Source organism: Setaria italica, chromosome I, assembly GCF_000263155.2.
Source record: "Setaria italica strain Yugu1 chromosome I, Setaria_italica_v2.0, whole genome shotgun sequence".
Classification (NCBI taxonomy): domain Eukaryota; kingdom Viridiplantae; phylum Streptophyta; class Magnoliopsida; order Poales; family Poaceae; genus Setaria; species Setaria italica.
In genome coordinates, this window is record NC_028450.1 from 32,334,532 (window position 1) to 32,356,632 (window position 22,101).

General features: G+C 51.5%; 3 protein-coding genes and 1 non-coding gene across 4 annotated transcripts; 2 read left to right on the forward strand and 2 right to left on the reverse strand.

The window, feature by feature from the left end:
- Positions 1–1,148: 1,148 nt before the first annotated feature.
- Positions 1,149–2,525, reverse strand: LOC101769790 (GEM-like protein 4). The gene is made up of 3 exons (XM_004953155.2): positions 2,244–2,525; positions 2,058–2,126; positions 1,149–1,937 (listed from the first exon to the last, which is right to left on the reverse strand). Exons 1-3 carry the CDS (start codon positions 2,407–2,409, stop codon positions 1,486–1,488), a joined length of 687 nt encoding a protein of 228 aa, XP_004953212.1. The 5' UTR covers positions 2,410–2,525; the 3' UTR covers positions 1,149–1,485.
- A 3,499-nt stretch (positions 2,526–6,024) lies between these two features.
- LOC101770195 (putative GEM-like protein 8) lies at positions 6,025–7,598 on the reverse strand. The gene is made up of 3 exons (XM_004953156.4): positions 7,179–7,598; positions 7,000–7,086; positions 6,025–6,869 (listed from the first exon to the last, which is right to left on the reverse strand). Exons 1-3 carry the CDS (start codon positions 7,393–7,395, stop codon positions 6,409–6,411), a joined length of 765 nt encoding a protein of 254 aa, XP_004953213.1. The 5' UTR covers positions 7,396–7,598; the 3' UTR covers positions 6,025–6,408.
- Positions 7,599–13,004: 5,406 nt separating this feature from the next.
- Positions 13,005–13,077, forward strand: TRNAA-UGC. Its single transcript has one exon. It is a non-coding gene; the product is annotated as a tRNA-Ala (tRNA).
- An 832-nt stretch (positions 13,078–13,909) lies between these two features.
- Positions 13,910–21,235, forward strand: LOC101770996. Its single transcript, XM_004953158.3, has 2 exons — positions 13,910–14,585; positions 20,542–21,235. Exons 1-2 carry the CDS (start codon positions 14,011–14,013, stop codon positions 21,233–21,235), a joined length of 1,269 nt encoding a protein of 422 aa, XP_004953215.2. The 5' UTR covers positions 13,910–14,010.
- The last annotated feature ends 866 nt before the right edge of the window (positions 21,236–22,101 follow it).

A 22,101-nucleotide genomic window follows, 5' to 3' on the forward strand; every position in this document is an offset into this window, starting at 1 on the left:
CCTAAGAGTTAAGCTTGCAACATTGGAAGAATCCAATGGCTTCATACCTGTGTTACTCCAAAGCACGGGCACCAAAGCCCACTCCCACAAGGTGATGTGCACGCTGGTCCTTGACCGTGTGGTTGCAGCTATCAGAAAAGATGTACACTCTATAGCAGCGTACAGCTTTATCCACAAGATATGCATATATCCTCATATCCTTCTTTTAGGAGGCGAGCTAAGGAATGAAAGAGAGAGAACAAGGATAGGCTTAATCTGGAAGGAAGTATAGGGTATGTGGTACGGAGGAAGACTATTTCTATTGGGATCTAGCTGCAAATTATGTTAGAACATTAGCCCGGCAGCACACCGCTCACTAATCTCAACCAACGCAAGCGATAATTCGATCTATCGAGATGAACTTGCAAGATCACAATTGACATCAGAGATATGATTTTTGTTGATAAGATTTGATCGAATTCTACATCCCCAGGGTATGACTGTGTGCACTCTTCCCCAATACCACAACATCGGTTGCTTTGGGGTGGTGTAACATACCACCTCCCTCTTACAAATTTGCTACTATGTTGTCATGATTACAACAACAACTCTCCTCTGATAATTATGAGTTTGATATGAAATTTACCCTGCACTTCTAATACAATTCAAAGTTTCATCGCAACAAGACTTGTACGTGTATATTCGATATATATTCTAACAAATTATGTAGGTGCGGGACATGGTAAGGTAGCATATCTCTCGGAACTCGGAAGGATGCCTATGGAGGTGAATGGCAGCACATAGGTGAGTTAGCACAGCAATCAGTCCACATAAAAGACATGGGGTGGAGAAGTAGGTAGTATAGCAGCGTGGATCAGTGAGAATTTCATCGATTTGCTGGGAAGGATGTGTCTCGCGTAGCCCAAATGCACAATTCAATGTCAGAGTATTTGTCTATTATTCTGTTGCAAGTGAAATATAGGAGCCAGAAAATCGGGCCAAAGTAGTAGGTCAATCAAATCTGGGAACTGAAAAATGGCTATCGAGAAGAGTTCGGATTTAAGATTCAATCGTCGTTTGGAAATGGTCGACATGGTTGTGATTGGTGAGGAAAGACCGTGAAGATCCTTTGTCTTGAGGCGCATGGAAAGAAGAAGCTCATAGCGAGATGAAAAATTTAAATCCTGTCGTCCTTGTGAGAACAATTTAAATATTTTCATTTGGCGAAACCAAGTTCCTTGGTCCATCAATCCTACAGTAGCAATTAACAGAACTTGGGTGACCAAACAATCGTCAACCAACCCAAATCGCAAGCGGAAGGAACGTGCCCCCATCAAAAAGGTGGTGGAGCAGTTCGAGGCTACCAACGTTCCAACAAGACGTTGCTGTGTGCAGTAGCCCACAAACTTCATCACTTCGACTGCCATACTGACAGGACGCACGCTCGCTCCCACGGACCTCCACCTCCACGGCAACCGGACACGCCTCGACCCCCGCCCTCGCCGATCACAGCTCGGAGATCACCTGGAGCATGTACTTGCAGCATCTCTGGTAGCTGACGAACCCCATGAACCAGAACTCGAAGCCGTCCACCGTCGCCACCTGTATGTACTTCTGCTCCGGCTTATCGGCGTTCTCGCTCGGCCTCACCCGCTTGATCCGCCTGAGGGGAACCACCACCTTGTAGGGAACCCGGGCGACGACGTCGCCGGCCGGGGAGGTGACGGCGAGGGAGCGGTCGCTGCGGAAGGCGATCCTGCGGGTGGAGACGAAGAGCATCCCGGCGATGGGGCCGCCGGTGGTGTAGAGGTAGCACTGGAGGGCCTTCACCAGCCGCTCGCCTTTCTCGGCCGAGAAGGCATGCCGGAACACGCGCTCCACGCCACCAGCCTGCAGGATCCTCGCGCCCAGGCTCAGCTTTCCCTTCACCGTCTCCGAGAGCTTCGGCCCCAGTGTCACTGCGCACCGCGAGACACAACACGTCAGTTCACGAACACCTACTGTTCGATCATCCACAGCCACTGGGGTGTGCTGAGGTGAAGTTACATGGTAGTATATAAAAGTTGTTGATCACTCACCATGGTCCCTGAAGCTCTGAGCTCGTCTTCCCAGCTTGTTCACCCAGTGGTTTTCCTGACCCTTGCTGCCTGAAAAACGTAACGAGTGAACTTCATATTAGCATCAAGTACGTAGTGATGCTGCAATAATGCGATACACAATCTTCAGCAGCGACGGCAATCTTGAGCGCCGGATCGAGAACGTACTGTGCTTGTAGCTGAAAGACGCGTAGGGGCTCGGGTGCGTCAGCGAGACCGCAAGGCGATCGCCGTCCTTCTTAGCCGCCGGCCGGTCCCTCGTCCCCTCCTCGATGGCGTACGCCTTGGAGGTGACTGCCACTCCGATCACATGGCTGCCGCTCGACGTCTTCATGGCTCTCTCTCTCCCCTTCTCCCTCTACCGGATTCTTCCTTAAGCGCGTTGCGGGAGAGGGAGAGAGCGCTTGTGCGTTGGTGCAAGGTTAGGTGGCTCGAGACGGCAGGGCATGGGAGCCGGTTTTATAAACCGCGCCGGGGGTGATGAAATCTTGGGCGAAAAGGGGGAGTGGATTCGTGCAGAGTCAGCACGGGCTCACCGGCGCCAGAAAAGCAGCGGTCCATGTTCGCGAAAAGGGTCGGGCTCTGCGTGGGGCTGTGTCATCCGCTCCCAAGCTTTCCGATCGTGCGCGCGGCCTGCCGGAGTCATCAGTCATCGCCAGGGGTCCGGCGATCGGGCGGCCAACCGCAGGATATTGCTTCTTTCCGCCGCGCGCGGGCGTGGAGGCCTTGCCGGATTTGTCCACGGCCGCTGCACTGCGGCGCGGGGACAGGTGGTGGCTCTCGGCGCGGCGGATGGCTTGCCGCTTTCGAAGAAGCAGCCCATGTGCTCGCACAATCTTAGCTTGCGCCGGGTTACGGGAAAGGATACGTGGACGTCGGGGTGGGGTGCCATGCCAGGTAGGGCCGTAGGATCTAATATATGGGGATTTAGGGTGCTTTATTATTAATTTGTTTTTTCAAGTACCTAGTACCTACCGTTAGTCTTTTTCATGACAGTTTTTTTCTTATTAATATTCCCTCCGTCACTCCGTCCCAGATTACTACAAAAGAGAGTGGAGAAAGAGGTAGCGGCAGAGTAGGTTATTGTTGAGTGTGAGAGAAGGTATGTTAAGAACCTTCTTCTAACCAAAACTACAAAAGAGAAGGTGCCAATATCAGGTCCACTCATTAGTCGGTATGGAAGTTATCAACCTCAGCATCAGAGCAGACAAGGAGTCGTCAGACGATAGTGGTGTGGCGCATGGAGAAGCCGAGAACGCTGCACGAAGGTGACACAGACCTCTGGAGACATGCGGGAAACTTTTCTCACAAGAAAAACAAGGAGGGGAATACACCTCCTCCATAGGGGAAACCAGCCACCACGAGAGAACATGCGGAGGACTGTCTCAGTGGGTGAGTGGAGAAAGAGGTAGCGGCACGTAGGAGACGTATCCTACCTAGTATGGAAAAACAGAGGGAGAAGGAGGACATGATGAATATCCAATGGCTCATAGTAATACTACTTTCCTGTGGGAACATGTCCACATGATCCAACTCATAGCAGAAGAAAATGCTCCCCTTTCCGTTCCAAAAGTGAAAAGAAAGGTAAGAACTCAACTTGACTGCAAACTCAGGAGGACAGGAAGGCCCCAGGTCCCGTGGCCTATGGACTATGGATGATGCAGAACCATGACGATCCAACGTGTAAAACAACGTCCTTTTCCAGCGAAAAATCTCTCTGGTCTTGCTCACTTCGGGATCGCAAGTGCAAGCGCGTAACAGTTCCGACTTCCGACCGGTCTCCTCTCTCATAGTCTCATCCGGCTTCCCTCCCAACCGAAGTCACCGCTCGCCACCCACCAGTCCACCACCCACACGTCTTCGGCCAACGAAGTCGGCCCGGTCCGTATCGCGTCCAACGCAGCACCGATTCGGATTCAGCACGGCCGCCACCCCGGCGCCGTGTCCCAGCCGCGCACGGCGCGAACCGAGCACGCGATAGGCCATCGGCGCCCCGCTGTCCTTGTCCGCGGTTACGCCAGCAGACGGAGGGGATCTTGGCTGCAGGGCCAGGGGCATAGCCTCCTCTGCCATTTCTGCATTGGCAAAGCAAGCTCTTGGGGGTTTAACAAGTACGCTCGGCGGCGCCGTGTGATATGGAAAGGTCGAAGGTGATGAGCGTGAGCTGGACCCTTACGGCGTCGATCTCGGCGAATCCTAGTTATGGGCGTTCGTGTCGATGCTGCCATGGAATCGTGCCACACTAGGTAGTGGAACCTCTCGGTTTCTGTCGGAATATCCACGGTGCAACGTTTTCAGACCAACAACAACAATGGTGTCTTCTCAGCGGAAAGGACCGAAAACTACGCGAGATATCCGTCTGAGAGTCCAGGCTGTCCAGCTTTGCAGCTGCTGCTTTGGAGCAGCTGGTGCAAGTTGCACGAATCATTTTTCTCGAAACTGAATTAGAAGCGAGTTTTTAGGGTTGGAGCAAATGCAAGGTAAGGCGGCCCTTTCTCTTTAGGCCGGGGTCTCTCTGATTTCTGGAACCCATTTGAGGTGAGGTGATGTGGCTCCAATGGGGCTCTTGCGCCTACTCTTCTCGGCGATAACTTCATGGCCAAGACAAACTGTGCTGCATTTGCGTATAGCCTTTTTCCCGTCCTAGTGGGTGAAAAGGCCCAACTAAAGGCCATCTGATCGGATAACTGTGTGAAGATTCTAAAAGAGGGTTACCTGATCCTGATGGTCCAAAGCAGGCGGACAGACAAAGCACATTGTTCATCCAGAGATGGAAATGACCTGACTGGACAGAAGGACCAAACCAAAGGAAGCTGTAAAAGTCGAAGCATGTATCGTTCCCTTAACCCCTTCGCCTCCCAGAACAAAAGAGATCGTCATTCGGCGTTTCAGTGCTAAGGTTTGAACGCTGCCGAGGATGTGAAACGCCATTGCCGACTTGGACAGAGTCCTCAGTCATGCATGGCTCCAACTTGAGTACTTGACCCATTCTAGTGATCTGGGTAGTTTAAAGCTTCCTTAACAAACTGTGCAATTTGTTTGTTGTTTCGCGTACCTCTAGAATATGGTTCAAGGGATTGAAATGGCAACATTAGAATTCTTGTGCTAGTTGGGTCAGAAAGCTTAGTTAGCAAGGTAAGTGACTGTGTAGGTCAGAGGAATTTTGTTTTCTGTTTTTCTGGGTGTCTGAATCTAATATGTGGTCGTCCACTGAACGATTTTGTTCTCCTGTTTACTTAACCAAGCTGGATACCTTGTTTGCTACTCCATCAATGCAGGCACCTGACTGAATAAGACAGGATTTTTGTGAGAACCTGTGAATTGAATTCAATTTCTTTCAGTCTGAATTTTGTATGGAGACAGTGAATTGAATTCCAATCTTTTTCAGTCGGTTATGTACCATCTTTCAGTCAGAGAGATGTGTTTTATTTTTCTGACCTCGTGTGTCTGAAACCATTATGTGGTCTCCCTACGCGATGATTTCCCCCTGTTCACCTAACCAAGCTGGGCAGTTTGTTTTCTACATCAATGCAATTACGCAGGGACCTGCCTGAATAAGATTGGATTTTGTAAGAAAGCGGTGAATTGAATTCAATTCTTTCAACGGGATTTAAACCAGTGAATTGGTTTCAGTCGCTCTGTCAGATATCGTTTACAGAGACTAGCATGCAGGCGCTAGTACCTGGACAGTCTTTGGCAAAAACAAAAAAACAAAACTGGACAGTCATATGTGTTGTGGACACGCTTAATGTCGGAATTCTTCATTCTTCAGACATCCAACTCAAAGCAACAAGATAACGTAGCTACAAATCGATCTTGGTATCATCCTGCACATCAATTTACACCCGGACTGTACGGAATCACTGCGTACGCACCCTGTGGAGCTTATTACACGATGAAGTAGCCAGACATTTTCTCGGGAAAAACGATATTTTGACAGGCCCTCTGATAGCACAATACCACTTCAGCACATGTTTTTTCTTGAGAAAAGAATGGATATTGATGGCACTTTTGCCATCCGCGCACAATCATTTCTGTTGCAAATTCATGAATTTTTCCTCTTCCCCAACCCCCAAAAAGATCACATGCCCTGATCGATCGCCTGTAACCAACTTGCTAGCCAGCCGATTTTAATCCACGAGGCGACCGATCCCCAAATATACAACGACATGTTGCATCCCTACACATACACAGACAGAACTATCCCAACTACACAACGAAGACACACGGCGCGCACATGAAGAAACCACTCCTCACCAGCCATCAGCCTAGCCTAGCAGCAGCAGCAGCAGCAGCTCCACCACGCGTGCGTCGAGCGCCCGTGCCCCTGCCGTCATTGCGCCTGCTGCGCGTACGCGACGGCCTGCTCCAGGTGCTGCAGCGACCGGTTGTAGCTGACGAAGCCCATGAACCAGAACTCGAAGCCGTCGTTGGTGACGAGCTGCACGTACTTCTGCTCCGGCCGGTGCTTGTTCTCGCTGGGCCGGACGGCCTTCATCTTCCGCAGCGGGATCGTCACCTTGTAGGGCACGCGCGCCCTGTCGCCGCGCGGGGAGGACACCGCCAGGGACCGGTCGCTGCGGAAGGCCACCCGCGCCGTGGACACGAAGAGCAGGCCGGCGATCGGCCCGGCCGTCGTCGAGAGGTAGCACTGCGAGGACCTGAGCAGCTTCTCGTTCTTGTCCACGGAGAACCACTGCCGGAACATCTTCTCCACGCCGCCGGCCTGGAGGATTTTCGCGCCCAGCGTGAGCTTCCCCTTCACCGTGTCGGAAAGTTTGGGACCGAGGGTCACTGCAAGCAAAAACATCGGGACCAGGAAACTTCAGTCTACTTTCCCAAAGCCACGGCCAAGGACAAGGCATCCTCATCAACAACTTTCCAGGTGTTGCATATAGGAGAAATAAGGTTCATCGCTAATTACCGTGTTCTTTGATGCCCTGAGCGATGTTGTCTCCCTTCCTGCCATGTTTGCTCGTCGGCCGATCGGCGGTCGTCGAGCGGTTAGCATCTGAAAGAAGCAATAGCTTGATCAATTGATGGCCTTTCTTGGTTTGCAGTGAACCGAAATCGAGCAGATAAAAGAACAGGTGCGGCTCTCACCATAGCTGGATTGGAAGGAACTCGGGAATCCTCCATGATCGGGCGTCTCTTCCGCAAGGAACTCCGGCTCCTCGATGCCGTAAGCCAAGTCCGGCTCCTCGATGCCGTAAGCCCTGCTGCTCACCGGGATGGGGAACTCATCCGGCTCCTCGATTCCGTAAACCCTGTTGTTCACCGGGATCCCAACCACATGACCTTCAGTCGTCGACCCCTCCATCTCTGAATCTTTTCAACGAAGACTTGGCAGCTGCTCTGTTCTTGCCTCGATACCTAACGTGCGGTGGTTGCGGGTTGCTCAGGCCCCAAATGAGAAGGGGGGAAGCTTCTTTTATAGCGTTGGTGCCTATCTTCTCCCCCCAGAAAGATCCAAAGGCCTCAGTGGACACCCAACCCAATTCAGCACTTTGGAATTGGGAATAGATGCAAACACAACAGTCCTCATCTCTTCATCATGATAAAAAGCTCGCGCGAGGAAAAGCTCGGTGCGGGGTGGCTACCTAATTTGCGAGACCACCCCCCGGCGGGGCCCCATGGCTTTTTGCGTGCGCTGGTAGAGAGTATTTTTGTATTCACGGCGCTTTTCTGAAAGTCACGTATTTGTTCAGCTCGTTTAGGGTAAGTGCATATGGAATTTATGTTCTTCGGTGCATCCGCATGCGAGATGCGTTGAAAATTTGGAGCTCATGAGATGGCACCAAATGGTTAGGTTTGGCTGTTCGGTACATCGGTGTGTGTTTGTCTTAGAGTGCACAACTTCACTGCCGGCGAGTCGTTTGGAGCTTGAGGGTTGGCAGTGTCCACTTTTTGATTAGGCCTTACCGTGGGAAGCATCGAAATGGGTGAAGTGTTTGACCCGGCGCTACGTGTCCAAAGAGAAAATCCTAGGGTCTGATCCATATCGATTTTAATAGAGAATGTGTCTGTCAGATGATTGCTTTTTCTGCTTGGATTGTCATCAAAAGTACTTGAACCCTAAGAAGCAAGAGAATTGAGTGCACCTTTTCGTTGAGTAAAAGCATTTCAACTGTTAACTGTTATTAGTTATGTTTGTTTTTTGTGGGCACACTGCATTTGAATTTAGTTGTATTATTGACAAAATTCTAAAATATCCGCAAAGAAAGTTCTAAATTCTTATAAATCAAATATCGATATGGGTCATGAAATTTGAGTTTGTGCAATCAAGACCCTAAATCCATTTCTTTATTTGAGGCTTTTATACTATACAATTAGAATTTTAGAGTGCTTGAAAAAAAAAAGAACTATCCATCCGGCAAAATCGAACGTTGGAAACAAACTAAGTACTGGAACTAAAGAGGAGTATCAAGAAGTACCAATTTAGTAGGACCAAGTAGAAGAGTAGTGGGACCAACCATCAATTTTATTTATTTATTTGTAATTCAAAAAGGGTATATGGGTAATTTCGCCTGGTTAATTTGCCCGACACCCTGGCCATGTTTTATCGGTCGATTCCATCGGCCTGGGCTGGCCTGCCCGGCTGGAGCACGCCGGTGGCGAGGTGAGGACGGGAGTGCCAGAATCCGAGGCTGCTGGCGGCGCTGTAGCGGGCGCTAGGCCGCACGCTGGTGCGCGAGTCGCCGCGGCTGGAGGAGATCCAGGGCGGCGGGGCCTGCCCTAGACGAGCGGCGCTGCGTCGACGCGGTCGTCTGATCACCCGGCGCGGCGGCGCTTGCTTCCGACGTGGTGGCGAGGGGCGGCGCCGGAGGTCGAGCCGGTTTCATCGGAGGAGTGCGAGAGGAGACGGGGATCTGTTTCTCGTGCGAGGACTCCGTGATGCCGATGGGGTTAATTTAATTTTTTTATTAATCAGCCGGTGGGGAAAATCAGAACACAAGGTACTTCCAAGTACCTTACGGTACTTTAAAAGCACCGTAACAAAGCTCTACAATTAAACTCCATAAAGTTGAGTTCGAACACTTGAAATCGTCTAACCAGTCCCATTAATGCGCGCGCGCACATATGCAACTTACTTGAGCCAAGGATAGTTGGCAAATTGAACTTTATATTAACTTGCATATATTCCTTAGCACTACAGAGAAAAATACTTCGTTTTACTCTTGCTTGAGATAGATGTGCGGTGTCTTCTTGCATCTTGTGGTAAAAGAAAGGAAGGTATCGTATTTGCAGAAAAATTATCTCAGAGACACTTTAAAAGCTTGACAAGTAGTTTAATTCTTGTCTTGTCTAGTTGTCTTGAGTTTACTGTCCCTATTTAAACTTGTCATACTGTCCTATGAGTTATCAAGTGACTTCTAATACAGACATGATACCACTTGAAGGGTTAACTACTTAACTTGAACAAGTTGGCACATTTGACTCCATTGATGAGTGTTCTTATCGATCTCAATCTGAAGGTACATGCAAATGTGTTCCCAGATCATGTACACAGCAGAGTGCATGTTGCAACATAAGCACACCTGTACAAAAGTAAAAAAAAAGAATAACAAACCCTGCACCTATCATTGGAGACCAGGAACCCCAAATTCAAGCATGAAGCATCCTTCAACAATGAAACCGGTCGCTGGACTGGCCCCTGCTAGATCCGCACCGAATCCAAATCTGGGCTCCCCGGGGATTGTCGCTGTAAAGAAAGCACGGGGGGTGGTGACACCTTGACGAGGCGGTGGAGCCTACTCGCCACGACGAGGCCGACGGTCACCACCTGCTTTGCTATGGGAGAGCGACACCGTCACGAATTCGGCCGCCGGGTCCTCTCCTCTCTCCCAGTCCCAGCTCCGTTCTGCTTTATGGCCGCCGGCCACGGAGGCCCGGGGCACTAGTCGGCGTCGCGTCCGACTCCCCGCCTAGTCAGACGCCCGTGGCATGGGCTTCCTGTTGAGAGCGCTCCTCTGGTCTGGTTGGTCCTTTTTTTTTTTTGAACGGGTCTGGTTGGTCTTGTTCAGTGGTGCGGTTGCATGTTGTTTTCCTTTTTGAAACTATATTTTTTCCTTTTCCTTTATTTTCTTTTTTCCTTTTGCTCTTGGGTTTCTTTTAACACAAGTGCCATTTCTCTTCTTTTTTTAATTTGGCCCTGTCGTGTAAAGCTTGATGTTGGACCATGCACTTACGTGGATGGGATCTTTTTAAGTTTGAGCATCCCACAATATGTCAATCAGTGCCCGGATTCCCTTCCCAGGGAAATGTTCGTTTGGAGCGTAGGACATTTGAGTAATCTAGTGTCGTCGTAGACTAATCTGATCTCTGATTTTATATGTGTTGCTTAGCGTACTTGTGTTTTGGTGGACGTTGCGTAGGAAGAAATGTCCAACGTAACGCATGGCCGTTGAGGCTTCAAAGTGTCAACGACGACGAACCCCAACTTTCTCTGTGCCGTGCCGTGTTTCCGAATGGAACGGGAAAGGAGACGAGGAATCTATAAGCGAAAACTTGCACAACACTCCGTCGTCCGTTGCTCCATCAGATGTAGAAGGAATCTCGCCAAAGGGGATGCAAAGCAGTAGCTGGAGCACGAAAGGTACGGCGACGGTGGTAACAGGCCGGGGAAACAGACTGAAGTTGCCATCAGCTTCACGCTTCAGACATGTTGGCAAAGTACCAAATGCAGTGTCATTTTTGGATCTACTTGAATAATACTTGGACCTGCCGTTGTTGAACTGGTAATGAAGATACTTCAGCATTATTTGGGTAAAGATGAACCAAAGTCTTGAACTCCCACCGTTTGCATCGTCGGTTCCATAAAAGGCTTCATTCAGAATTAGATGGTTCAGGTTCAGTCAAGGTCCCATGCAATCATTTTGCCCGCCATATATTTAACCGGCGATCGTTACGTTCAGTGGCTGTTGCTTATAAGTTGAGCCAAAGATTGGCACTATCAAGATAAAGTCGCCAGCTTATCAAGCAGCGACCGATCGACCAGTAGGAGCAACCTATGAAGCACTTTGTCCCATGGGGATCCCCTAGGAGCAAGCACTGGCCTGGCCATCCCAACCTCGCCCCACTGTTCTTTCCTTAATCAGGAGGTGCAACCGAGACCATAGAAAGCAAAGCCGATGCATCGGCCCCCTAGTGGTCGCCCCCTACTACCCCCCCGATATATCCAAATGTTTGCGCAGATCTCACAACGAGAGAACAGCCTTTTGACGTTGACCCCCACTGAGAAAACCGGTTGCAGTCTGACGGCAAAAGGCGGCCGTGCCTGTTGTAAAGTCGCTCCCAAATCAAAAGGCACGGCGGAAAGCAGGCGATGCGATCGCAGATTACTCGGGGAAATCGCCATTTTCATGCGTGGGCTCGTGCGATCGATCGTGCCTCTGCGCTTGCGCGCGCGGGGGCTCCACCCCTCACCACCCCCGCCAGATAAGGATGGGTAATGCAATGCGCGCTAGATTAACACGGGCTTATTAGCTTTTTGGGTTTGGTTCATTCGTGCGCTCCAGTCGAAAGCACATGAGAAAAGGCTCGTAGCGTAACAGCGATCCGACGGGGAAAAGGCAGGCGGCCTCCGTGCGTCGTCGCCGACAGGGCGTGGTGGCCTTCGGTCCCGTCCTGCCCGGCTTACGCTCGCTGGCCTGCCGTTCCGTGTCACTGCTGATTCGGCTCGAGAGTAAACTACTGCCGCTGCTGCTGCCTTTGTGCGTGGCTGCGTGGCCCGGGCCGGCCATTGCTCGCGCCTCGTCCACGTGCGGTGCACGCCGCGGCGGTCGTTGGAGGGTCGGGATCGTTCGGTGTTGGTGAGGTGGCTGTATGCTTGTATATATGTTGGGGGTCGGGTCGGGACCGGCAGTTCCTGCAGGCTCGGGTGGCTTTTCGTTTTCGCTGTGCGAGTTCTGGGAACCATATGGCCCTATCCGTATGTCGTTAGGTTCGGGTCGTTGTGATGTCCGGCGCTATAGGAGCTAGAGCGTGCAGATGTGAACGGGGTGTATCTTCTGGCATGCCCAACGGCCAATCTTGCATTGGCAGCCACTTATCCTATCAGATCATATCTAGTATGCTTTAATTTCTCCGACCGAAGATCTTGGAGCTCGGCAGCGGCAGATCAAGACAGACGACTACCCCCATGTGCTAGGAGCAGGGGGGCAGAGACAGAGTTGCTGTAGTTGCTTGGTGTTTTAATTTGTACATTTGGGTTGCCTTATATGCTCATGGTCTGTAGTGTTGGCGTCACCTATCACTTGATTCATGGAGCGTGATTGGCAGTAGATGATCGACTAGTACTTAGTAATAGTTAAACGAGATTTCATAAGATCACATGTTGGATCTGATCATTTGAACACTAGTTTAGGTGTACAAGTCGTCACTATTCTTGCTGGTAGGAGCGTGATTGTAGCAGGAAAACTGCAACCTAGAAATGGTTTAATTTGACAATTTGTCTTCCTCGTTCTATGGAGTACACGGAAAGTACGAGACAGCAATACAGAACAGACGGACTTTGTCTGCCGAGGTGTTTGCTGAGATTGTATTACAAAAATTGCACCTACTGCACTAGCTCCTAGCTAGGAAATAAGGGAACAATCAGGTAACAACCCGCGTTGCATTGGCCGGTGATGGTGGATTACTTGTGCATGGGTGCCGTGACACTTGGAGCGGCTTTTGCTGTTCGAAAATGGAGTAGAGCTAGCATTGGTCGTTCCCTCGTTTCGTGTGATCCTTCCTTGTCGAGTAGTCATGCACTCATGCTTGTGGGCTGCGGCGAACCATCGATAGGCCTGCATATCCATCAGTCGCGCAGCGGCCCGTAGCCCAATGTGAGGCGCGGGCAGGCCCGTGCGGCCGTGCCTGGTGGGCTGGATGACATTGGTGTTAATAGTATTACTTATAAAAACAAGTTAGCACCCTAAGCACAAAGGGGATGTAGCTCAAATGGTAGAGCGCTCGCTTTGCATGCGAGAGGCACGGGGTTCGATCCCCCGCATCTCCAGATAATTTGGTTTTCTTTTTTTTTATTTTCATCAGTCCAGCTCACTTGTTTCCCTTTTTTTATTTCAAAAAAAACTTGTTTCCCTTTTTTTATTTCAAAAAAAACTTGTTTCCCTTTTTTTATTTTCCTCACGCCAGCTAGTGAGCTGGCAGTAGCACATGTGAGCCATGTAAGGGATCCAAAGGCCACAAAATTTGCAGGTGCTAGCACCTAAAACACTCAGGTGCTATATAAAGATTGACGGTCCTATTATAATGGCATCATTTCCTTGTCCATTTTACAATACGGCTGCTCCCTTTCCTTTTGTACAAGAACGAAAAACGCCCAGACTATAACATTTCAAAAGCCAGATTTCTTCAACTTTCATACACATGAACGATCATCTCGAAGTCACGTCGTACGATGCCCTAGTCAATATTGACCGCTGGAACGCTCTCGTGTCGTCTTGCAACTTCAACCGGCGTGCTTCCCCGCCGTCGGCACGCATCCGGCGAAGAAGTCCACCTCGCAGTCCCTCTGTGTACAGTGTACTGTTTATCTTCTCATGCTTCCTTTGACATCTCTGCCACGTCGACAAGGCGTCATGCGCAAAGGCACAGCCCAAGACCAAGTGGTTCCCTTGAATGTCAGCAACTCAGCAGTCATATGTCATCTTGAGTTCTATATATGATTCTATCGCGTACAAGACGTAGGCGCATCTCAATTTCCGCAGCTAGCCGCCGCCTCGTCCATGGCGGCTTGGCCCTTGGCGCATCGGTTTGACTTCCCTTACAGGGATTTTCTTCGACCTCGCCAGGACAAGGCTGGAAACGCTAGCTGGAACCAAAGATATGAACTACATGCACGCACGCTACGTCCTCCCGGCGGCACACGCGTTCCCAATAAAATGCAGCAGGGATCGCCGGTCGCAATTCACAACAAGCTAAGCCCAAGATGTCGATCGCCACCAGCCGCCTCGTGCTTGCATTGGCGGGCGTCCTGCTGGTCGCCATGGCAGGCCGCTGCAGCGGCGACGATCACGGCCACCGACGCGAGCTGGCCGACGGGTGCCAGCAGAGCGGCACGCTGCGGCCGGACAAGGGCCACTCGTGCGACGAGTGCTGCAAGGCCGGGAAGTCCTACCCGACGTACCGGTGCTCGCCGCCGGTCGTCTCCGGGAGCACTAAGGCCATCATGACGCTCAACGACTTCGACGCGGGCGGTGACGGCGGCGACCCGTCGAAGTGCGACGAGAAGTTCCACAAGAACACGGAGCGCGTCGTGGCGCTGTCCACGGGCTGGTACGCCGGCGGCAAGCGATGTGGCAAGAACGTAAGGATCAACGCCAAGGGCAAGTCCGTGCTCGCCAAGGTCGTGGACGAGTGCGACTCCCTCCATGGCTGCGACAGCGAGCACGCATTTCAGCCGCCGTGCCGCCCCAACGTGGTCGATGCGTCACAGGCCGTGTGGGATGCGCTGGGCATCACCGGGGACGAGGTCGGCGAATACGGGATCACGTGGTCGGATGCGTGATGAGATGTCTCTCTGTGACTAGACTTGATGCTCTTTACGACATTCAATGTGTGTGTCTCGCTCAATAAACCATTTCATGTCTTAACTCCAAGCTAGTGTGTGTTGTGCACAAATCTGTTTTTATAATCGATGTTTTAAGTTTTTTATGTTTTTTTATATAACTATGATTTTTCTACCAACTTATAGTAAGATACTCACTCCATTCTGAAATATAAAGGCATTTGCCGTAAGTCAAATTGTACTTAAGTTTGACAATTTTATTTGACCAATTTTATAGAAAAGGACAAGGATATTTAGGATGTCAAATGAGGATAATTAGATCAATAATAAAATATATTTTCATAATTTATCTATTTGATACATTAGATATTAATACTTTTCTCAATGAACTTGGTTAAATTTGAACTAGTTTAACTTTGAACAAACCAAAATGTTTGTATGTTAGGATGGAGAGAGTATAATAATAAAATTATGACATTACGAGGGAATTGCACAATGAACATCTAAGCTAGGCTGCCATTGCCACGCATGTGCATGTTATTGTTGATTCGTGGAGAAGAGGACTATGCGGGGACAAATCGTGAGGTGTTCACCTTCGTCAGGTCAGCAACCACCCACCTCCGCAATGTTGAGTACGCACGCGCTCGTACGCGAGCGTTGCTGGCGACCGACGCCAGCGGGTCCACGCGCGTGGGAGCAGCGGCGCCCGCGGCCCGCGCGTCGAGTGTTTGCAGTTTTTTTTTTCCTTTTTCTTTTTTTTTCATTCAATCATTTTTTTTCATACCATTTGTATCCATATATAGTTCGTGTACAAATTATGCGCATAAGTTATCTAACAACACTTTTGTAAAATTTGAGGCAAAATTATATCCGTACAAGTCATGTGTATTATGAAAGTTGTGCTATACACACTGGTAGAAAACTCGGCATTAGTCCTGGTTGGTAGGGGTCAAAGATCCCGAAAATCCATCCAGGCTAAAAATTTCGAAACGAATGGGGTTCTTTAGTCCACCCGGTACTAAAGATCCCCTTTATTTCCGGTTGGTAACACCAACTGTGACTAAAATGTTTTCAAAAAAAATAAAAAAAAACCCACCCACGCCGGTGCCGCCCGCCCGCGCCCACGCTGCCCGCCGCCACTCTACCACCCGCGCCCGCCGGCCGCTTGCCCTCGCCCGCCTTCACCTCGCCGCCCGCACCCGTCCGCCTGCCTCTGCTCGCACCCGCCGCTCGCCCTGCCCTCGCCCCGCTGCCGCTCCTTACTGCCAGTGAGGGGCGAGCAGAGGGGGAAGGGGAGGGGCAAAAGCTAGAGAGGAGGAGAGGGAGGAGAGGAGGGGCTCGGTGGTGGAAGGAGAGGATAAGGAACGGTAGGAGGCCCTGCGCCAGAGGATAAGAAGGAGGGAGGATTAAAGGGTGGGAGGCGTCTACATGCGCACGTGGGAGGCGTTTTGTCCCAATTGGTGTTTCCAACCTCTATAGGGGCCTTTAGTCCCGATTGGAATTACCAACCGAATCAAAGATTTAGTCCCGGTTATTAATTCCAACCGGGACTAAAAGGGGGCCTTTAGTTCTGGTTGGTGTTTCCAATCGGGATAAAATGCTCCCTCGTCCCACTAGCTGTTACAACTCGGGATTAAAGCCACTTTAGTCACGGATGCAATGTTAACCGGGACTAAAGAGGTTGGATGGAAGATCATTTCTCTATGTAAGAAGTTATCATGAAAAAATTATACATATAAGTTGTGCATCCTTTGAAAATTGTACGTAGAAATTACATGCATAAGTTACGTGTGTTAAGAATTTATGCTAAAAAATTTATCCATAGTGTTTGATGGTAAAAAATTATGTGTCAAAGTTACGTGTATATATTGTAAAAATAAAAAGTTATAGGAATCAAAATATTCCAAAAATGGAAAGCGCGGAAGGAGGGAGGTGGCTGTCGGAAACCGAGCGCTCGCGGTCTTACCGGCGCGCGCGCTCGCTAGCACCGCCCACCCACCTCTCCCTCCATAGCTAGCCCTAGTGGCCTGACCAATTTCTAGAATAAGGTTAGTGTAGAGAGCGACAATGCTACTAACGAATATGAGCACGCCAACACGTGAGGTTACTGAGGTAGAATTGGTTTGGTTTTTCATTTCTATTTTCTTCTCATTTTTCTTCTAATCTTTGTGATACCTGTTTCTTCGTTAGGATCTAGCGATCTGCTACTTGTTTTTTCATTATACTAGTAAAAGAACCCGTGCGTTGCTACGGCGAAATTGGCACGCGATGTTTTTTATCGTGTCGTGTAGCGCACCACATTTCTCCCGATCCGACCAGGCCCCGACCCCTGCCCATGGCTGCGCTACCCATGGCACACCACTGTCGTGGGCCCCACTTCGCTTTGCTTCTGCCATCCGGTTAGCCCTGCGCCTACCCTCTACCTCTCTAATCCTCGCCACCGGCTCTTCGGGATCCAGGTCGGACCCGTGATGTAGTGGCCTGTTAGCTTTCCACCGTTCGAAGTGGGCAGTGATCGCTGCTCTGTGAAGCCAGCCTCACGTTGTTCATGCCACTTCAGGTCCAACGAAGCCCCCACTTCAGGTCCAGCGAAGCCTGAGCTTTCACTTGGGCTGCACAAGCCATTACAACTTGGAATGGGCAGGGCCAGCAAGGGCACACCACAGACTTAACCTCAAAGTCCGCACCAAACATCCACACCACCTTAATGCCCCCACTTGGGTTACAAGCCCGCGCAACCGAGCTCGGCGAGGATGGCTCGTGAGGACAAACATTTAAGCTGGTGCGGCGCTGTTTTGGATGGCGAGGTGGTACTAATCTAAGGAATAGGAAAATTATAGGTGATCATATACTGAGAAAATTTTCTCTCCGTCCGGGATGGGCCACCGCTTTTTCTGTTTTGAAAAACAAAAAATAGGGGAGGCTCTTCGTTGCTGTGCAAGTCTCGATAGCTTGCAAGCTTCTTGCTTCCCCTACTCGCGTTGCACGGTTCACTTTCACGCATCAGCTCATCTACGGCATGGCTAATCATGAACGCCTCAATGATGGTCCGGTCAAAAGACCGTGTGTTTAATTACTGAGCACGGATCGCTGTGCCGGTTAGCATCAATCGGTATAGAGTATAATAACAGCACGTCGTCGTCACCGAACGTGGCACGACTTTCTGTTAGCACTAAACAATGCTCCCCAAACCTCCGCCCCTCGCTGCCACGGCCGCGCTGCAGGGTCCTTCCCCATGCCTAGCTACGCGCTGCCAGAGTCGACCGAGCCCGCGCCTGCGTTCCCGCCCGTCGAGCTCCGCGCTCCTCGACGGGCACCACCTTAGGGAGCAGAACTGGGTGTTCCGCGTCATGGTTGTTTTTTTCTCTGGTAGAAAATTCTACCTTATCCTATCCGTTTCTCCCTTTCCTGGACCCGTACATCTCTATCCTCCGCCGCGTAACCCGTGGCTCTGCTCGTCCCTGCCGCTACGCCCGCGCCCTCGCCGTTCTTCTCTATCCCTGCCTGCTGCGCAGCTCTTCTGCGACCCTGCTCTAGTCGCGCCGTGCTGCGCCCCCACCGTTCTTCTCCATCGCCATGCCGCATCTCTGCCCGCCTGCATCTCGGCTGCGCGCTCCGCCGGACCTCTCCGTCGAGCAGCGTGGGGCAGCGGTGCGCCCCCCACTCCGGCCGCCGGGGCGCTCAATCCCCTCCGTCGCCTCTGTTTTAAGAAAGGAGAAGCGTTTTCCCCTTTAACCCCCTCCCTTCCCTCCTTTTTTCACCCAAGGCCCCTTTCTCTTCAAAATTGGACTGCGGGTTGATTACTGAAAATTTGAAGGGCTTTTTCGTAAAATGACCATGACGGTTGAAGGATTGAAAGAAACATCCTCTCTTTAATATTAGGTATAGATTTCAGTACATCTTCAAGTTGTTTTTTAAAAGTTCGATGCGCTCAATAAAAAATGTTCTACTTTACATGAATCTATTCCAGCTTCATTAGAAAATAATGAGTTATTTTGCGGTACACAATACTACTACTTGGTGGTATATAGTATATATAAGATCTAATTATTCATTATTATGGATAATTTAGTAATTATTACATTGTAAAAAGTGATATTTCAAATGGAATGGTGTCAGTGCGAAATCTAACCGACAAGTAAATATTTGTAGTTTTGTCGTGCGTTAGATCGGATATGGCATAGCACGCAATGATACAGGATGTATACTGGTTCGAGCAATGCGCCCTACGTCCAGTCGGGGGTCAGTCGGTCGACTTTATTCCTTAACCTAGCTGCTCAAAGTTTGCAGTGGAGGTACAAACAAGAGGAGAAGAAGAGGGGGTGCCTGAGTCCTGATCTTATATTCTCATCTCAGTGGAAGAGAGTGGCAGGAGCTCAGACGAGCGCTAACTGTGTGTGTGAAAGTGTGAGAATGTAAGAGTGTGTGTCCCCCTAGAAGCGCGCGGGGGGAGGGGAAGGGGGGGTCCGTCCCTTTTTATAGTCCAAGGGGACAGTCCTCGGGGGAGGATAAGAGAGTGAGTGTACGGGTGCTGCCTAGTCTTGTCGAATCCCACGTCGGTGGATACGGTATGGCTTCCGTCCTCGGTTCCTATTCTCCTCATCAAGCCATTACGCCATAGCGGGTAGGTTTACAGCACCACTGTGCATACGTGCGCAGGGCGTGGCGTGATACGACTCCGCGTACGACCGGCTGATCCGGGCACCACCTCGTTATACACCCCACTTGCTCCTTGAGCCCACTCCGAGCGGGCGTCCCTGGTCGGGGGATCAGTGCAAGTGGTACGACAAATCCCCAGTCGGGGGATCAGTGCAAGTGGTACGTCGAATCCCCAGTCGGGGGATTAGGTCGGGAGCACTCAGTCGGGAACGCTTGATCAGGAGCACTCAGACGGGAGCGCTCGGTCGGGAGCACTCAGTCGGGGTTGGACTGTGGTCCCACCCCCGGCTGGCTCCCTCTAGTCGGGGTGCCGACCCGGCATCCTGGTCGGAGGAGCCGGACGGCGGTCGGGTCATGGTCTCAGCCCGGCTATGCGTAGCTGGGCCAGCCCAGGTACACGTTGTTGTTGTGCCCTTTATTGGGCTAAGCATCGCAGGAAAGTAGTCCCGTTGGGGACCCTGGGTCTATGGACCCGTCAAATGGTCTTTTAAATTTTATGTTAGTATCAAAGATAAAATTATAGTGGTGCCATTTGTGTTCGTTTATCATGATACCTTTAAATTACATATACTACTCATGTATACTACCTATACCACATGTGAAGGTTTCAGTAATATACAATTAATCTTACCCATACCACATGTGAAGGTTTCAATAGTATACAATTAATCTTGACCGTTAGATATTTTTATGCTAGTCATTTTCAAACGCTAACTAGTATTGTGTTCGCTCAAAATAATTCCAGCTTAACGAGAGAAAGTTCTTGCTTAACAAAGGGACGATCGGAGGACCCTGACAAGTGACAACCCCTTGTCCCCAAGATTGTCAGGGCAGGTCTCCCAAAACTTTTGCCGACAAACTTGAAACGAGCGTGATCGAAGAAATTAAGGATTGCACAGATTAATAATGTTGGAGAAATCAGGTGACTCTATCAGGCCGCGTGGCGGCGTGGGAGTGGCGTGTTGCCGGTTGTGCCCTTCTTCGTGGAATCGTCACTCTCGGCCGCCGGTGCACCCGAGACGACTATCCGAAGCGGCTATCCCCGGCTCCCCGCTGCTCACACCGCCAGGCCGCAACACGGAACGGACTTCATGTTTGGCACATAGCGCGCCTTCTTCTTTGAGCTAGCTGCGAACGATGAGCCCGTGACAGTCAGACGGAGCCACGGAGGCGGGTACGGAATGGCGGCTGGCTCTCTGCCAATTTACGCTGCATGCCTGCTCACATCATCTAACTGAAATTACGGCTGTAAGAATTCATAATCAATGGTAGTTAAACTCCATCGAAACTCAGATTGAGGACTCCGGGCATTGGTGATCACGATGATTCTAAGCTTAATCAACGAGGGAGTGACTATAAATACTACATGGATCACCAGATGACCATACCCAACAAGGCAACAACTCTTCTCAGTGCTCGCAAGATGTCGACGACCAGCCTCCTCGTGCTTGCTCTGGCAGGCCTCCTGCTCGTCACTTTCCCAAGTCTCTGCGGCGGCAGCGCCGCCCACCGCCTGGAGAAATGCCATCCGAGCGGCACGCTGCAGGGGCCGAGGACCGGCCACACGTGTGGGGAATGCTGCAAGGCCGGGCACTTCTACCCGACGTACCGGTGCTCGCCGCCGGTCACCAGGCACACCAAGGCCATCATGACGCTCAACGACTTCGACGAGGGCGGCGACGGCGGGGACAAGTCGGAGTGCGACGGCAAGTACCACAAGAACACGGAACGCGTGGTGGCGCTGTCCACGGGGTGGTACCACAGGGGCAAGCGCTGCCACAAGCACATCCAGATCCACGCCAAGGGCAGGTCCGTGCTCGCCAAGGTCGTGGACGAGTGCGACACCCTGCACGGCTGCGACAAGCCGCACGCGTACCAGCCGCCGTGCCGCCCCAATATCGTCGACGCGTCCAAAGCCGTGTGGGACGCGCTGGGCATCACCGGGGAGGAGGTCGGCGAGTACCCTATCACCTGGTCGGATGCATGAGCTAGCGGGCTTTGAGACAAGCTTGCGCATGCATGGTCGCTTTACGAATTATTACTTGCTCATCTCATGGGGTTTCCGGTGTCCTGATGTCATGTTCTCCAATGCTCAATCTCGATGAATTAGGCCCTGTTTGGGAAGGGCGTGTTAAAATTTAACAGGGTGTTAAACTTTAACACCCTCAAATAAAGGTGTTAAACTTTAGTATCTTGAGGTGTTTGGATGATCTGTTAAAATTTAACACCTTAGGTTGTAATTGACAACTTTACCCCTCATTACTCCTCTCAATGGCAGCCAAATACCCCTTCTTCCTTCTTCTCCTTCCTCCTCCTTCCTTCTTCCTCCTTTCCTGCGCCTGCCGCCTCCGGCCCCACCCCTGCTCGGTCCACGCCGTGCCCGGCGCCAACGTCGGCGTCGACGCTGCCGGCCGCCCCGTCGGCCCCTCCCCTGCGCATGCCGCCTCCGGCCCCGCCCCGCCGCCGGCGTCCCCTACCGCGGCGCTAGCGGCCGCGCCCGCCCGAGCCCCCAACGCCACCACCGCGCCCGCCCGAGCCCCCACCGCCACCACCTGCGCCGCCCGCCGGTCCCCACACCACCGGATCGGCCTCGCCCGCGCCCGCACCCGCCGGCCGCGCCAGCCGCCGCCCACGCGAGGCCGCCCGCGCTGGCCGCCGCCTGCCGCCCGCGCGAGCCCGCCGCGTGCTGCCCAGCGTGGCATCCCGACGCAGGAGCGGCGCGGACCGGCGGTGGCGCGCGATGGGCGGACCAGCGGCGGCGCGACGGGCGGACTGGCGGCGGTGCGCGACGTGCGGATCGGGGAAGGAAGATGGGGGCAGTGGAGGAGAGAGAAGAGGAGAGAGAGGGGGGCA

What these genes read in the sequence shown, in the direction of transcription:
- LOC101770195 (XM_004953156.4), bottom strand. Translation starts at nt 7,395, where the DNA reads ATGGAGGGGTCGACGACTGAAGGTCATGTGGTTGGGATCCCGGTGAAC. An exon ending in TTCCTTCCAATCCAGCTATG is followed by an intron (nt 7,087 to 7,178) that starts GTGAGAGCCGCA and finishes TGCTTCTTTCAG; the next exon opens with ATGCTAACCGCTCGACGACC. An exon ending in TCAGGGCATCAAAGAACACG is followed by an intron (nt 6,870 to 6,999) that starts GTAATTAGCGAT and finishes TTTTGCTTGCAG; the next exon opens with TGACCCTCGGTCCCAAACTT.
- LOC101770996 (XM_004953158.3), top strand. Translation starts at nt 14,011, where the DNA reads ATGTCGATCGCCACCAGCCGCCTCGTGCTTGCATTGGCGGGCGTCCTG. An exon ending in GGGATCACGTGGTCGGATGC is followed by an intron (nt 14,586 to 20,541) that starts GTGATGAGATGT and finishes ATCGAAACTCAG; the next exon opens with ATTGAGGACTCCGGGCATTG.
- LOC101769790 (XM_004953155.2), bottom strand. Translation starts at nt 2,409, where the DNA reads ATGAAGACGTCGAGCGGCAGCCATGTGATCGGAGTGGCAGTCACCTCC. An exon ending in GTCTTTCAGCTACAAGCACA is followed by an intron (nt 2,127 to 2,243) that starts GTACGTTCTCGA and finishes TACGTTTTTCAG; the next exon opens with GCAGCAAGGGTCAGGAAAAC. An exon ending in TCAGAGCTTCAGGGACCATG is followed by an intron (nt 1,938 to 2,057) that starts GTGAGTGATCAA and finishes CGCGGTGCGCAG; the next exon opens with TGACACTGGGGCCGAAGCTC.